Below are 17,007 nucleotides of genomic sequence, written 5' to 3' on the forward strand. Positions count from 1 at the left end.
ACTACAAATTTTTAATTAAGGAAATACAATTACTAGAAGGATAACTACTTATAATACTGTTTTTCATGGGCTGGAATTCCTTGTTAATGGACACATGTTGTGATATGGTGAGGTGGGTAGACTCTATTTAAAAATTGTACCGAGAGCAAGCTTTCATGCTTGTTCTAAAGACTTGTTTTTAAAGCACCTTTTTGCCTCTATTTCTGAGGCTTCTTTGTCCTGTTTAGTTCCTAATGTTTGTAGATACTTCTCATGGCTTCTTGAAATACAATTGCTCCATACTGCCTTGAAGAAGCATTCTTCTGTCTTTTAAGTCTCAGCTGAATTGAGTTTCTAGCTTTGCAGAAATAAATAACAGGAGATCTATTAACATTAATGCATTTGATCCAAACACAGGTGTTGGAATTATGGTGTAGAAATACTAATGTGACCTAAGTTGAGTGAATCTGAAATCAGTCAGAACCTACAAACCAGTTTAACTGATTTGGTATTTTCAGTTTAGGGGTAATGTTGAAGTAGGACGACATCTTAAAATGAGGCACATGGTTGGGAGTAGTGATCCTGATGGTCCTTTCAAGCTCAGCATTTTCTATAGTTGTGTGGTCTTCATGAATTGTTCAAGCTTTTAAACTGACCTCGGTAACATGTACGTCTTTCCTGCTATTGCTTTGTAAGTAGGATAGACTGAATTGTGTTTAGACTATTTCCTGAAGATTACTGGCCTTTCTCTCGACTGTGCTTTCAAAACCAGCACTTCCAAGACCCTGTAATTGATGCTGGGGTCTGAAGGACTATGGCTCTGGCAAGAAACCTCCATTGCTTTGGATAGACAGAGTGAGTTAAGTCTTTAATCTCAGTGACTTTTTGAGGGAGATCCAGGTAGCAGATGTGGATAGTATTCTCTGTAGATAAATTAGTAGTTCATCAAGAAACCTTCCAGCTGGAAGATTTCAAAGCTGATGCCAAAAGAGTAATGGCAATTACCCAGATGCTAAGTTAGAAATTTTTCTTCTATATGTACATTTTTCCTCTACTTCCCAGCTGTAATTCCTGGTGTCATTGTTGAGTGATGAGAAACAAGGGTGCTCAACTTGAAAGAGGTACTATATGTGGACTTTCAGTTCATTTTTAATGTATCTGACCCTACTGTCAACTTGTAGATACAGCTGAGGGTTTACAAGGGGAATAAGCTCGTCGAAAACTTGGGGATAATCATATTATACTAACAGCAGAGGTTAAATTGAAGGCTTTGATGGTTTAAAGTTCTCATTGTGAATTGTGTGTATGTTCTGTGACATGGGAAGAGGTGGTATGTCCTGGCTACAAGGATTGGCTGAACTGTAGTACCCAAGCAGAGTAATTTTTTCTGAAGGCTATGAATATTATGCTGCTTTCTGGAGGAAATCACTTTAAAGTGTCGTATAGCCCTTTTCCTTCATCATGTGTTCTCAAGTACCTTCCTTGACAAGGGCTGTATGCTATGCCTTCTTCAGCCTTTTGTAACTTGAGGTTTTCTTCATTTCAACAGGACTGTAAAGATACTGTTTATACATCTCTCAATTACTACAAATTATTGTTTATGGTAAAAAAGTGGCTTGTAGCATTTAGCACATAATGGTGTATCTCATCATATTTTGAGACTTATCAAGTATTATCCTGAAGTTTTTATACTGAGTAAATTGGGCAGGTTGGGTATTGGCAAGTTTTTCACAGTAGTTACACTGTAGAATTCACTGTGACACCTTTTCTGGAGGGTGGGATTACTTTGATTCATAGTACTCTCAAGTAGGAGAAGAGGCTTTTGGTTTAATACTAATAAAGACTTGAGTATCACCTGTAAGTGAAGTCCTGATAATGTTCAACAGCACCACTTCAGCTCAAAGGTTTTGGCTGTGAGCATTGTCAGTGCTTTAGTTTGTTTCAAAGGACTTCAGATACATCCAGCTGCATCTGATCTGTTTGATCTGAAAACTTGTTGGACTTACAAGAACATAGGAAAAAAAACCTCACCATAGCTTAGAAACGTAATATTGCTGCAGGAACCCAAGACCTCTTGGTCTGACCTACAAGTCTCATAAATATTTAGAGTATAGCTGATTTTGTCATCCAGCAGGAAGACTGCTTGAAACAGTTTTGCAGACCATTTAAGATTTTTTTTTTGCATCTTACCAGGGTGAGAGGAGAGTAACTCATTATGTAGATGCTCAGAATACAAAACCCATAGAAATGTCCAGCGTTTTTATTTTTAGATAGGTGTTAACTGAGATGTTATTATTGACTAAGACCATGCCTCCTTCCCAAGAATTACTACTCATGAAGCATAGTACTTGGCCAAAACATTGATGCTAGGCAGGTGGGGCTGAGATGTGTGTGATTCTGGATGCTACTTTGCATCTGGCAGTCAAAATCCTGGCATTGTCCCATTTTGAAGGTAACAGGCTGGAAGATCTGAGATCTATATATGAAATTTCTCCATATCTAACCATGCTAAACTCACTTTCCAGTCTTTCATCCTGCATCTTCCTTTTGTTGCCTAAGCTTTGGGAGAGGCTGATCAGAAGAATGAGTGCTTCATCTACATTTGATGAAACATCACTATTACTGAAACCTGTAATGTTGCATAACTTTAAGCTCTGTTAAGGGGCATTTGCAGGGAATGCACTCATGAAAGTCTTGTAGGGTCCAGCAGTGACAGTAGAAATGTAAAATTTAGTGGGGACAAAATAATGAGATGCATGGCTGTTCCCTTACCAAAATGAGGGGAAAGTCAGATTAACTTGCAGTGATTTTATCTGGGGAAGTTATCTGTACAGTTTGAATAGTACTGTTCTGTGGAAATATGTTAACATGAGTCACTAACTGGACAGAGTTGCTGGGAGAAGAAAGACTACTCAATGATTAATGTGGTAGCAAGTGTTCTTCATAATTTTCCATGAATATAATTATAAAATTAATCTTCTAAGGAAACTTTGCTTTGGATTTAGCATTTAGGTGAATTTAAAGTGTCTCAAGCTGCTATTTTAGTTTATTTACATAGCATCATTTTACTAGCATATGTACTTTTTACATTTGTCTTTAACATGGCTTATGTTACAAAATACTTAAGCATAATTGTCACTCTATTGGGAGCAGTGAGAAGAATGACACAGACTCTCTTGGGAGTTGACAGGAGAATTTCTTCCAGTTTATTACCTCAGATCTTTTTTATAGACCAATACGTGAAAGTACAAAAAAGTAAAACTCTTATTGGTTAGTAAACTAACACATCACCATCATTGGTCAGTGAGGTTCACCACCCCTTGACTTTCTCTTGCAAGAAAACAAGGAACAGACAAACAGCACCTGCAAGGCTGTTTTCTATCTCTGAGGATTGTTTTAATTCCTCCTTATGATTTCCCAGGCCACTTTCTCAGGCGAGACTGAGAAAGTTATGTGGCCTGCTATTCCACAGGCACTGTGCTCCCTGCTTCATAGTTAGCATCCATACATAATAATTTAATATGGGTCATCATGCTCATTGCACAGTGCTTTGCAGTTTGTAGCTTCCCTTGTCTCACAGTGCAATGCATTGGTACAGGTATTTTAAAGGTGACATAAGCTTGCTAAACTGCATGGAACAAAACGAAGTACAGCACAACAGTGCGGATTTCCTGAATTCTGCAGGTCCTAAGAGAATTTGTGGTCCCATTTTGACACCTTAAACTGTTTGTTGAAGGCAGTATGAATTTTGACCTCCCTAATCTATTGTGCTTCTAAGCCATTTGCTGTATATACTGTATGCTTGGGTTGTAATGGGTAGAAAAGAAAACAGACTAGATCTAGAGGCTGTCCAAATGAGGAGAAGGATGTACTAGTTGAGTGAATTCCTACACCTAGCAGCTTAGTATGTCACCAGAGATGCTGAGACTGTCAGAGCTCTGATACTTGTTAGGTAGCAGTGCTTGCTTTTGACAAGACAGTGCTGCTGTCACTAGCCTTTGAAATAGCTCAGATGAACTCGTTACTGTCTTTGCATTGATGGTGTGTGCATATGGATAATTTGCCTGTTAGAATTGAGCATTTTGCTTTTTAGTTTGTTTAAATGTGAGGCTTCGGCAGCTGACTGAAAGCTGACATAATAATTATGATATACCATTAAATTGCCTTGCATTACATATTCTTCTTGTGCAGAGTAATGCAAAGTTTGTATGATGAGGCAGATGTAAGTAATGGTGAAATGCCCACATTTGCAACTTAAGTTTGTTTAGTGTAATATAGCAACTCACTATTTTAATATGGTGTAGTGTATGTTTCCTAGTATACTCTGGTCCTGTATGCAACCTAGTTTGAAAAACAAAAAGAAAAGCAATTAGAATGTTTAAAGTTCTGCCTCTCTATTGGGTTAAAAGTGCTTTTCTGTAACTGAAGGAGAGGCAGTTCTTGGGTAGCTAAACCATGTTCTATTTCCATTACTGGCTACCTCTTCTGTACAGTGGCTGTGCCTCTTAAGTTTTGGGTCTCGCTGTTGCTTTTCTTGCTTGTTCTTTTTTCTGCATTTTAAACATCTCCATTGCTCATAATTTTATTTTCCAATAGTTACCTGAAATCAAGCCATGTGAACAATCCAGTTCAATCTTGGTTTTCCCTTAGGCTTGATTAAAGCAAGCATTTTCTTAGCATTTAATATGAGGCAATTTAAATGTTCTGTATGTGTTTTTAGCAAATTCTTTTGTGGTATATTTTAATAGAAATGCCTAGAAATTTCTTATTTAAAATGCTGTTGGGTGTGAGTCTGGCAATCTTCAAAGACTGAGCTTATTGTGTACCTGACTGGTACTTCAGGTGTTGCTTCTGCCCGTTTTGCTAAAATATTTTTCATCCTTTCTTTTTCCTGATTAGATGTCAAAATGGATGTGTATTTTTCTACTCAAATTCCAGGTGGATGATAATCTAATTTATTTCATACAGTGGAATTTAAAAACTTAATGTAAACTGACCTACTGGAAGTCTTAATATGGGAAGAAAAAGGAAGGTGGTGCTGATTTTCTGAGATATACCATGAACACTTTTTCTGTCTTCAAGCCCATATTCCAGAAGACATTATGCAATGCTGAGAGAACTGATAAATCAGATGCCAACATGTCTTTAAGTCCTATGGGAGCAGTGTTTAAGTAGTGTGCTCATTTGCATTTTCATATCTCCCTGTTAGTGTGTGCATCTTTACAACTAAAAATGATTGATCTTACCAGTTTAAAGAAAGCCTGCATACAGAAATGAGAGAGCTTTGACAGTACTGGATATTTTTCTTTTTTTTCCACCAATTCAGTTATGTTGTTGGTGTGTTCTCTAACTTTTAAAGAATTCTTCTGGATATTTCCTGATCTTGACCACTTATAGATTGGATCCCACAAAACTAAAACAATTCTGAAATATGTTTTAGCTGTACTGGCAATGTTGGACAATTGTATTCAATCTCTGAGTTTGTCTGCCAGCCATTCTGTCATAAAACATTTAACTTTCTTATACCAATAATTCCTTTCTTGGAGGAGAGGGAGTGGGCACAAGAACTTGATTTCAGCCATCTGGCTGACTGCAGTTTCCAACATGGTTAAGAGTTGTGTTTTCACTTCCATTGCTTCCATTCTCTGGGCTACTCCCCAGGACTGAGTAGTTCTCTTGCTTTTGCTCTTGTTCAAGTAAGGGATATAAGTGCTCTTGGAAGTTGACTTTAAAATTAGTTATTGCTAAGTTGAATATTTATTAATGCAAGTCTTGGTCAAAAAAAAAGTGTGACGTCTTGTACTTGTGAACAGGGAGATGATAGCTTAAACTGATGTAATAACTAATAAAAATAAAAGTTAAGGAATTATATATAACTGATCATAATAAAAAGTTATTTCTTATTCTTATGTCTAAGTATTGTTGCCTCTGTATATGCAAATTTTAAACAAAGATGGTCTTTGATGGAAATATTGTGTACATTGTGTACTTTGTCCAACTGTGTGGCCCATGGCACAAGACAGCTGTTAAAACAAGGCCACAAAAAAAGTTAGAGATCTGGAACACCTCTCCTCTGAAGACAGTCTTAAAGAGTTGGGGCTGTTCAGTGTGGAGAAGAGAAGGTTCTGGGGAGATGTTGCAGCCTTTCAATGTAGAGAAAGCTTATAAGAAAGATGTAGAAACAGTTCTGACCAGGGCCTGTAGACATAGAGGATAACGTAACAGCTTTAAACTGAGAATGTAGATTTATGATGAGGTTGATGGTTCTCTGGAACAGGGTTCCCAGAGGGGTTGTGGATGCTCATCACTGGAAGCATTACAAGATCAGCTTGAATGGGGCTTTGAGCAACCTGACCTCGTGAAAGATGTTCCTGCCTGTGGCAGGAGGGATGGACTAGGAGATCTTCAAAGGTCTCTTTCAACCCAGACCATTCTGTGATTATCTTCAGAGACTCTTATAGAGACACTGTGGGAATTAGCAGAGCATATGGGGAGCTGCCAAAACTACTTAATGTTCCTTTGGGTCTAAAACCTTCCTTTTGTGAAGCTGTCCTATGCTTATTCCTGTTTCCCCAGTGATTTTTCACTGTTGCTAGCACTCTAGTATGGAATTCTTTAGAAGTAGCATTTTTATCTCTTTCCCTCTATTTGTGTCTTTTAATGCTTGATTCTCATGTAGTCTTTTTTAATACATTTGATAATAAATGCTTCTATTCTTTATTGCTAGGTCTGGGCTGATGCTAATGTTTCAAGGCAAATTGAAGACACTGTACTTTATGGATATTACAGTAAGTATTTTAGCTTTTTTTTTTTTTTCCCAATAGGACCTTTAAGTGAAGTCATTAAGTTTTTTAGAGGTCATACTGGGTTATCCCTTTTTGGTTAAATATGAGTATTATACTTGGTGCCCTTCAGAGAATATTTATCTTCAAAAGCCCCCTCAAAATGTAAATATGGTGAAGCCAGTTCATCAAAGGCTAATGGTTTCTGTTATATAATCTGTGGTTCACGTGTTTCCTATGTGTGTATTTAGTGGTCCCTTAAGGGAAACATGTGGTTCTTCTGTAACTTTTATGGCACTTAACATATGCAGCAGTGTGGAACTTGTCTACCATGTATAAAGTTCACACAACCATGAGTGCAACTCTTTGAGTGTTCAGATTCAGCAACTATTGTGTTCCAAGTAACAATTACTGTGGAGAATCATAGAGGAGTTGATTCAAAAGTGGTAATCCTAAATAAGACTGAAATTTTAAAAAGTGACTGAAATAAAGTAACCAGTCACCAAACCTCTGCATAGTCTCATATTAGTTTTTTATTGGTCCTTATGGAACTTATGAGAAGCTTTATTACTAATGGATATATGTAATGGGTATAGAAGTGTGCTCAGCACAGTTTACATGAAATGCTTGTTTCAGTTAATGGTGCAAACTTGGGTGTTTGCTTGCTTATGGTCACATTTCCAAAGACTTGAAGTTTTTTCTCTTAGAATATTGTGGTTCTTCTGAATATATTTTTTATATCAGGAAATTACTTCAAATAGTGGACTTATTTCATTAAATTATAGGATAATTATTGCCTGCTGGCGGTAGTGACAAACAAGAACAGGCTTCACTCAGCATAAAGATGAATAAAGTCAAAAGTAGTAAGAAGACTGCTTTCAAAAAGGAACTTTTAGCGCAGGGATTCTTACTTTGTAATAGCGGAATTGATTTGTATTTGCTTTCTATTCTTTGTAGTTTGCCAAAGTCTTGTTTAACAGACCAAATACCTCACAACTCATAAGGTAGAATAATCTTTGAGCTCTTCTGTGGACTGTTTCCTATAGTTTTGTGAGACTGATAAATTGATGAATTTCTGTAAGGTGTTTTGGGCTAGCTGAACATTTTGATAAATCTTGAACTAATAGAAAACTGCTTTTGTTTTTGGCCTTTCTGGACTGGTCTGCTTGAAATACTGTAGGACAAATGTCTTATTTCATAGCATATCCTCCAGATGGTGGTAGAGATTTAAACATGGTTTTAAAATATTTTTCTCTTGTCATCTTAGTTTGAGTAGGTACACTTTTTCATAATTAGTTTTATAACTAGAGCTATATTAAAGTGAACAGTAATAGTAACTTATTTGTCAGAAGTCTCCAAAAATCATACACAAAACCACAATGCTTCTCATACATCATCTAGTCCCCTGCTGCTGTTGCCCAGCTTAGTGACATAACAGCTGAGAAGGAGAAAGTTAAGCAATTACAATTATTCCATTGTAATACTATTCCCCCTTTTTTTTTTTTTTTGCTTCCTAGGAAAGTATTTGATTGTGGCTTCTTTTTAACAGACGAAATGAGCAGAAATGAAGTACTCTTCTGTACTTAAGAATGTGAATACCAGTATTTTCTCATGACTACTGAAAATGGACAGATAACTGTATAGATCTTACTTGACTCCTGTAGTTGTATTTACAATTTACGGTATTAATAGTTGGTGCACTTAGTTCCTTGTCCTTCAATCCAAGTCACTTCTAATTGTAATAAGGATGTGGAGACTGATTTAACTGATATTTTAGAATATTAATCATTACTTTGCTCCTTGCATTGCTTTTTACGGGTAAAACTAAATATAGAAATGTTTTTTGTTTTAGTTTATTTTTTGGGGGTTTTTTTTGGTTTTTTGCATAGTTTTTAGCCCCCATGGAAAGCACTGTTTCTCATACCCACCTGGTTTCTTGGCTAGACTGATTAGAAAAGTGGAAAGGGTTTGTACTGGTAGAATGGTAAATGAGGTGCCTCTTAGAGTGAAGCTTGAAATAACTGTATCTTGAAGTGGGATTTCAGCAGCCTAAAAGCTTTTCTTAGGAAATCAGTCTAGTAATTGCTTTGAAGCCATAGTGGCTTAGTGTGTTACTATTTCTAAACCCAGCTGTAATAGAACATGCCTCACAGTACTTTAGTGATTGAACAATGATCAATGGTTGGTAAATGCTCTAAAAAAGCATGTCAGCTTGTTTGGAAGGAAAACTCTTTTCAGAAAGTGTTATAATTGAAAACTGTCCTATACAGTTTACTTTGTATCACAAAGAATGTGGTTGAATGTTCAGTGTCCTTTGATGAAATTTTGTAAATGGTGAAAGGATATAATTGGTAGATTCTAATCTTCTAGCGAGATAGACCAAGGTTTTGACTTGCATGTGTTAGATGACTCCCAGCTACAGTGTGGCAAGGGCTGTCTGCTAAACTTTATCGGATCTCTTTCACATGTGTTCTAAAGTCTATGCTAAGCTTTAGATTTTCCTTTTCCTTTTTATGTCAACAGTAGTATGGTGATCCTAGGTTAAAGCTTTTGAGTAAAAATTTATCCAGAAGGGTAAGTGGTATTACTTGGATAATTTTTACATACAGTGTTTTGTCTACTTACTGCAAGTGTTTGATGAGTCATTGACACAAGAGTTTGGGCTTCTAGGAATTAAGTGCAAGTTAGATATGACTCCATGCTTCCATAGTCTTGTTCTAGGAGAAGCCATTCTAAGTACTGTGAGAGATCCATAGCTGTACTTGACAAGTACTGTGGAGTTACATCTACAGAAACACTCTCCTAATTAGCGTAATTTTTCTGGGAGCAATGTGCTAGAACATAAATTAAAAGTCTGTCTGCATTGAAACTTACTGTGGTGAATTGCTTCAAACAAGTGTCTGACTTGAATTTCACTACTGTTTTGTATTCCATAACTTCTACTTGGGACTACAATAGACATCTTCCAATCTTGAAGAAAACTTATTTTAAAACATTTTTCATGGATTGTGAGAAAAGACTGATCATAAGTTTCTAGAATTAGCTTGTGACTTCTCAGCAGAAAAACAGAGGGAGTATATAACAAATAGTTGTTTTGAGCAACTCAGTAATTTTGATGTTATGTAATGCCCTAGTATATGATACCATCTAGAAAAACAAGTTTTGTGTGAGGTAAGAGACTTCTGATGATATAATGTTCATGAGCCTCCTACAGTGCTTAAACCTCTTAGACCTCCTATAGTGTCTTAAAAGGATTTGAGAGAATATTGATTTTTGGATAGTCAGCTTAAAACTTTTCCAGCTCTAGAAGAAAAGAAAACCCAACAAGTCAAAACATAATTAAGGGACCATTACTCTTGTTACTTGAAGACTACTATGAGGTGTAACTTTCTCATACTTAAGGCGTCTTTGTATTGATAGGGTGCAAATCAGCAGAAGGGCTAACTTGAGATAATAGCTGTCTCTAAGGAACAACCTATAGCTTAGAACAACTTGTTCTAAGGAACAACAGTCAAACCTTCTGAAGTAATTCTCAATGAAGATCCCTTAAACTGTGGCAGGAAACACTGTTGTACTGGTCCTGTAGTGAAGCACACTTCCAGTAATAGTGCTTCAAGCTTCTGATACAACCCAGAAAAATGTTTGTAACAAAAGCTGAACCTCTGAACTAGAAGGAAGAGCAGTCCCTGAAAGCTGAGACAATGTTTTATGCCACAAGGTCACAGGGGAGTTAGCGGAAAGGGAATATCTTTGTCACTCTGTTTTCTAACTGCTTGCTGCTGTAAGACCTTTGCTTTTGCGGTTAGCTTTTCAGGGAACAAGCAGCCTTTTTATTGGGTATGACAGCAGGCAGTTAGAGGCTTGCCCCCAGGTAACTAAGTTGTATGGGCTGATGAAAGGTGCTGCATTCCCTTTTTCATGAGTTCTGAAGAGTAAAATTCAAAAACCAGATGATCAGTTTCCTGTCTTTTTGATAGGTGCTTGGGCAAACCTGTTAAAGTTACAGCCACATAGTTACTTAGAACCATAGAATATGTGTTGGAAAGGACCTATTCAGATCCTTACGTCCAGCTTCTGTCCCTGCATAGAACACCCAAATAATCATGCCATATAAATGTAAAGAAACGCACACCTGAGAGAATTGTCCTGAGAACACTTTTTGAACTCTGTCAGGCTTGGTGCTGCGACCACTTCCCAAAGGGGTTTGTTCCTGTGCTCAGCCACCCTCTGGGGGAAGAACCTCTTTCTAATATCCATCCTAAACCTCCTCTAATACAATTTCAGGCCATTCCCTTGGGTCCTCTCACTGGTCACCAGAGAGCAGAGCTCAGTGCCTGCCCCTCCTCTTTCCCTCATGAGGAAGCTGTAACTGCAGTGAGGTTTTCCTCTCTTTCTCCTCCAGGCTGAATAGACCAACTCAGCCATTCCTCATCTGGCTTCTGTAGTAAAATAGAAAGCACAATCTTTTGCTTCAATATGTGAGTTATAAATTTAATTTTCAATTCTTACTAAAAAAAAATCCTCACAGGCAATTTAAAACCACCTGATAGGTAAACAAAAAGATCTGTCTTGGAATTATCTTCTTGGGAAAAGCAAATCCAAAGCTGCCTTTTTTCTGTGCTAGTCCTGTAAAATTACTGGGGCAACAAAGTTTTTCAACAGAGCAAATTACAGAGCTTTTTCAATCTTAAGTGTAGATTGGAGTTTATCCTACCACGTGTTTATAATACTGCATGCAATACTTGAAGATCTGTTTAATATGTCATTCCCTAGCAGTTTAGTTGTAGCAGATAACATGTTTAAAAATTGGATCTTGCAGGTTTTTTCCAACCTTAATGATTCTTTGTAAATAAAGTTACTCATACAGTTTGTAGTCTTTTTAACCAATGTGTTTCTTGCTTCATCCCCTTGGAAGAAACATGGATCACAGTCTCATTGTGTAATGAGCTAAGGGCATACCTCATGAGTAAGGTATGCTGAATTCAGTGTAATATAACTTGGGAGTGAGGATTTTTTGTGCTTGTGGTGACCTCTATGGGCTGATTATTCTAATCTCAGACTAATGATTCGTGTAACTTGCCTAATTTACTGGCCCATTGTCGTGTGGATTTAGGAGTAGTCTGAAAAAACAGATTATAGTTTAGACAGGCTTGATTTCTGAAAGCATTCTCAATATTGAAGTAGTACTGTGAAAAGCGAGGTTCACATATTTTTATATAGAATTTAAAAGTTTAATAAAAAGACAATTAGGAGATAAAAATAAAGCATACAGATACGGCTGGGTGTCTCTGCATTCAGCTAAGAGAGCACACTTTGCTAACAAAGGATTGTCCCTTAAAAACAGAACCTTACTACATATTCATAAATTCTCATACATAATTCAAACATTCTTCTTAAATTTTGGATGTTTCATTGTTTAGTTTTTGACTCACCCCCTTCCCAATAAATCAATCTTTTTGGCTCCACCAAGTTTCTCATTCCTTGATAACAGAAATGCAATAAATTTCTCCCCCAGAGCTCTGGTCACTGCTATCTTCATCTGGATAAGATAATCTAAGAATGGAGGGGGGGTCTCTAACTATCTTTTTCAGTCTTTGGGTTATACAAACAAAAGTAGTTTTTGTTTTAATACTATGCCATAGCTCAACATATATGTATATTGTACCATTATTTCTAAGTTTCATCAATAACAGAAATAAAGAACTATATTAATATAACCAAGTTTTCTGACTTTATACATATAACATTCATTTTAATATTTGCAAAAAGCCAACAATATAATGTGTATCTATAACACTACTGTTCTAGAATGTCTAGAAGGGTTTCTTTTGGAATGGAGGTCAGTAAGAACCATGTCTTTCATCTGTGATGTACTCACGCTAATAGTAGAATCTGAGTCCAGTGATCAAAATAGCTTTAAATCAATTTCATTTGATATACATTTTTTTGAGCAATCTGTTATTGGGTGGTTTAGCTTGCTTTTATTCACTATGCTTTAAGCTAGTGTGCTAATATTGTATATTGCTTGCATACAGTTAATTACTTTTAGTCTTTTGTTATTGCTGAGTTGAGGATAGAGCTGAAATTGTTAGTCTGAAAGAGTTCACTTTGGAGTTCACGAAACAGTAATAGTTTGTATGCTGGCTAGTGAATTTTACTAACTTTCCAATGCTTGAAATTAAGAGCTAGAATGGGAGGAAATTAATGTTTTACTCTTTCCTTTGAATTACTGTGTAGTAAATGAAGTGCTGATGTAACTGTCTCTTCATTTAATTCTTCCTTCTAGCTTTGTACTCGATTATTCTGTTCTGTGTCTTTCTGTGGATTCCCTTTGTCTATTTCTATTATGAGGAGAAGGAAGATGATGATGGCAACACTTGCTCAGTAAGTTTACTCTAGCAAATGCACCAAGCAATGAAAAGGCAAATGACTATAGCCCAAATATGAAAAAAATATTTTTTAACTAAGAAATGGTATTAATATTATAATATTTAAGTCTATTACTATAGTTCTATGAAAATCATGGAGCAGCTTGTAGTAAGACATAGTCTGACATTGTCAGACTAAGCGCTGTGGTCTCGCATGACATGGAACTTTAGTGAGATAAGTAATTAATGTCTTTATTTTCATGAATTCTTTAAACTTTCTAAAAATTCTTTTGAGCAAGATTTCATTCACAGGAAGTTAAAATGTCTCATGTGAGATTTTCCATAGAATAGAAACCATATATAGTCACATTTCTTAAAGTAGAGAATAGGAAAATGATTCTGATTCTGAAGTAGGTACTCAAATTTAGTGTCTTTTTACTGTAGTGTTTGCATTTTTTCTTGAGGTAGGCAGTAATAATTTGCCTGAAGCTAACATGCTTGCTTTTGTAATGCACTGACGTGAGACCTCCCAGGGAATACAGTAACTTCATGCCAGTAAGGTGCTATATTTCAAATGAAAATACTCTTCTTAAGAATCTTCTAACCAATTAATCATGATTGTTTTCCCTTCTGTTTAGTTGTAACCTTAACATGAGACTTTTAATAATAGCCATAATATAAAGTATCAGTAGTATTTTCTTTGAGTGAATTTGTGCTGAATATATCCAGCCACAGCTGCTCAAATACATAGCTTATAATGGAAGCAGAATTCCATGTCATTGTTCACCGTTCTCAAGCTATGAGGCTCTTCAAGAATGTGTGCTTATGACTTATTTGTAAAACTACTGATGCTTTTTGTGGTGGTTTTTTGTAGAATACCTGTTCTGCTAAGTATACTTTTTCATAGTTTGCACAAATCCCTTTATATTCATTTTATGTCAATGTATTAACATTCTCTTTAATATTCAGCAGGTCAAAACTGCACTCAAATACACTCTGGGATTCATCACGATTTGTGCAGTTCTTCTGTTAATTGGGTAAGTATTTGTATTGAGCACTGTTCTATGCAAGATTTATTTATCAGAGTTCTGTTCTGTGCTTCTAAGAGGTAAATTATGATGCTCTCCATCTGTATAATCAGCATTAGCTTAATCACTAATAGGGCTTAAGTATCCCGAGAGTTATGTACCTGAAAAAGAAGAGTTTAATGGGAAGATAAAATTGTTTTCTTAATTGTGGAGGTACTTGTGCTTCCAAGCTGACTGAACGTGCAGTTTGAATCGATGTCAAGGACATGATGGCTTTGACACAACTACATTAATTCTTCAGTGTACAACAGGGAGCAAAAAATTTGTCCTTATCCATGTTCATCAAATAGTTTTTTGCCTTTCTCAAGTGCTTTTTCTGAAATGGACGTTGCAAAACAGCTTTTTAGGAAAATGATTAGATGTTATGTGCTTCTGCTTTGCTAAATGGAAATGTCTGAAGAATGTAAGTGTAGTGTGGGCTTATACTTTACTTAATTGTGCCTTGCATGATAAAGCTTTTGCATTTGTTTAAAAGGCAAATGTTACTGAAGTGAGTATTCTGTTTTCAGCAAGTGCTGTTCTGAAACTCCAAATGGTAGAAGAAAATTGATTTCACATCACCGTTAAGCATGACATGCACACCAATACTGAATCTTTCTAATGCCTGTTGTGTCATAAGCTTTTTAGCATTTTGACTGCAGCAATAAACTTGGTAAAAATTGTAAAATGCATGCTGAAATGATCCATCAAAGTTCTGGAGCATGAAGCAGAAACTAGAGTGAAATTAATGCTTCCAGTTGTATACCATCTTACTGGAATATTGTTTTAGTTTTGCTAAAAGTTAAAGGTACGTTTCTATCAAGTCTTTTGTCTTTTTAAATCAAGTAAGGTATTTACTCTTACAAGAGATTGTAGAGTTTATTACCTTAATCATTGTCTAGAAATACTACTGAAATTTCTGTCAAAAAGCTGTTTCTGACAGTTAGGTCACATCATAGGTATAGACAGATTGTATAACCCATCTGGTTTAGAAATCTTGGTAGTGTCTCTAGTAGGTGTCGGCTGAATCCTCAGTAGCTGTAAGCATGTTCATTCCTCTCTCCCCATAAGATAGAAAAAGGTAATTCTTGTATTTCCCCTTTAAGTGAGACTGCAAGACTCCCTTCAAGGGGAAAAGGCTCAATTTTAGAGGCAACTGAAGTGACTGTGCTGAAGAAAAATGTGCACTCTATTTCTAGTATAGTTATATACAGATTAAGTAGCATGTCTCAGTGTTTGTATCTGCTTTTTCTGAAGTTACCTGTCTTAGTCAGCTGTTTTCATAACAAGGGCAGGGAGTGGCCACAGAAGTGCAGTGTGACAGGAAAGAGATAAACATGTTGAAGCTGAAACTTCTGTATAAGTGGTTTGACTGAATGTGGTAGTGAGGACTAATCTTGCAGTAGTGGGGGATTCTCTCACAGGTTAAGATCAGAGTAATGTTAAATTAGACTGGATTTTTTTACTGGCTTTGACTCTAGGTGTCTAATCTTAGTGAACTAGAGTGCTCCTGCACAAAGGTTACAGTAGTGAGAGGGGTTGGAATATTTCCTGTTGAGTGCATAACAAATAGTCTTTCTTCTCATGCTTACATGACTATTGTCTCACAGCCAGACAGCCCCTGTACTGATTGGTTTAGGAAGTAATCTGTGATTAAAACAGGTCAATAAATAGTTTTAAAGGTCTACATGAGACTATTTTTTTTCCTCTTCTCTGGTCAGCTGTCCTCAAATTAATTATAAAAGCTATGTTAAGCTCAAAGTTTGAGTGTCTTACCAGGATGTTGCCCTTGCTCCACTAGAGATGGTTATGAGTATTTTGGGAAACAAATCTATTTTGTGCCACATAATCTTGATGTTTTTTCTGACTTGGTCACACAGCTCAGTAAGCAGGATGTTATTGTCCAAATTGTTATCAGGAGTAGTGTTTGTACCTCTTACTTGTCTGTTAAAAAACAGTTGTCCAGCAAAAATGTGCATATCTGTAACACTTAAATCCTCTGCACGCAAATAACTTGATATAGAGTTAAAACCATTAAAAGCAAAGTATAAGGCAAATCTATACTGAGATGCTCAGAACTAGTTTTTACTTGTCATATCTTTCCCTTCCCATAAGTTATGTACTTTCTTTTTACTTTCTCTAAATGTCATGTTCTTTTCAAGGGGCTTGAGATACTGCAATTTTGATTAAAACACCCTTAAGCAGTCTAGTATGAAACAAAATGGTTGTTTTTTAGGCTAATGAATGTTTGGTTCCAAAATGCTTGCTTTCCTGACTGTCAGTGTTTAGAATTAAACTGGTTACCTTAAATTTTCTAAACTTGTTAGCTCTTACAAAGCTATGAATATATCTAATTATCCCATAAATAGTTATGCAAATTATCACAGCAGAACTCACTTAAGGAAATTAGTCTAAATCTGGTGTGTTGAAAAATAATTTCCTAAGGATGACAGTTAATGACACTTTTTAAGGATCAAACTTTACCCATCTACACTTGTATATTAGCCCTGCCTAGAGTGAATAGTTTTAAACTGCTTGTCTTGCATTTACTGTTCTTGCTCTGCAGCCTAGATATTGATCTAGATTTTAATCATAATTTACCCAGGATGTGTTTTGAACAGCATAGCAATTAGCTTCTGTTCTTAAAATTACCACATTTTATAATTTGATTTATGTCAAGAACTCCAAGTATCAAATGCTGAGGCCTTTTGTTTGCTTGCATTACGTAAAGTTTTAACTCCTGTGTTCCTTTCTGGGGCTTTTGGTATGTGGAATTTGAGCAGGAGCAGAATCAGATGTCCATCTCCTTCA

The 17,007-nt window shown here is 36.2% G+C and overlaps 1 protein-coding gene across 2 annotated transcripts in view; it reads left to right on the plus strand.

Annotated features, from left to right (window-relative positions):
• LMBRD1 (LMBR1 domain containing 1) overlaps positions 1–17,007 on the plus strand; it is a 69,232-nt gene that overhangs the window by 2,149 nt on the left and 50,076 nt on the right. The window contains exons 3-5 of one of the 2 annotated variants that reach the window (XM_015622593.1): positions 6,707–6,767; positions 13,048–13,145; positions 14,099–14,166. In XM_015622593.1, the coding sequence (XP_015478079.1) occupies positions 6,707–6,767; positions 13,048–13,145; positions 14,099–14,166 (227 nt within the window). The remainder of the gene's footprint in view (positions 1–6,706; positions 6,768–13,047; positions 13,146–14,098; positions 14,167–17,007) is intronic. The other variant, XM_015622594.1, reaches the window with a different exon arrangement.

This window comes from Parus major, chromosome 3 (assembly GCF_001522545.3).
Source record: "Parus major isolate Abel chromosome 3, Parus_major1.1, whole genome shotgun sequence".
Classification (NCBI taxonomy): Eukaryota; Metazoa; Chordata; class Aves; order Passeriformes; family Paridae; genus Parus; species Parus major.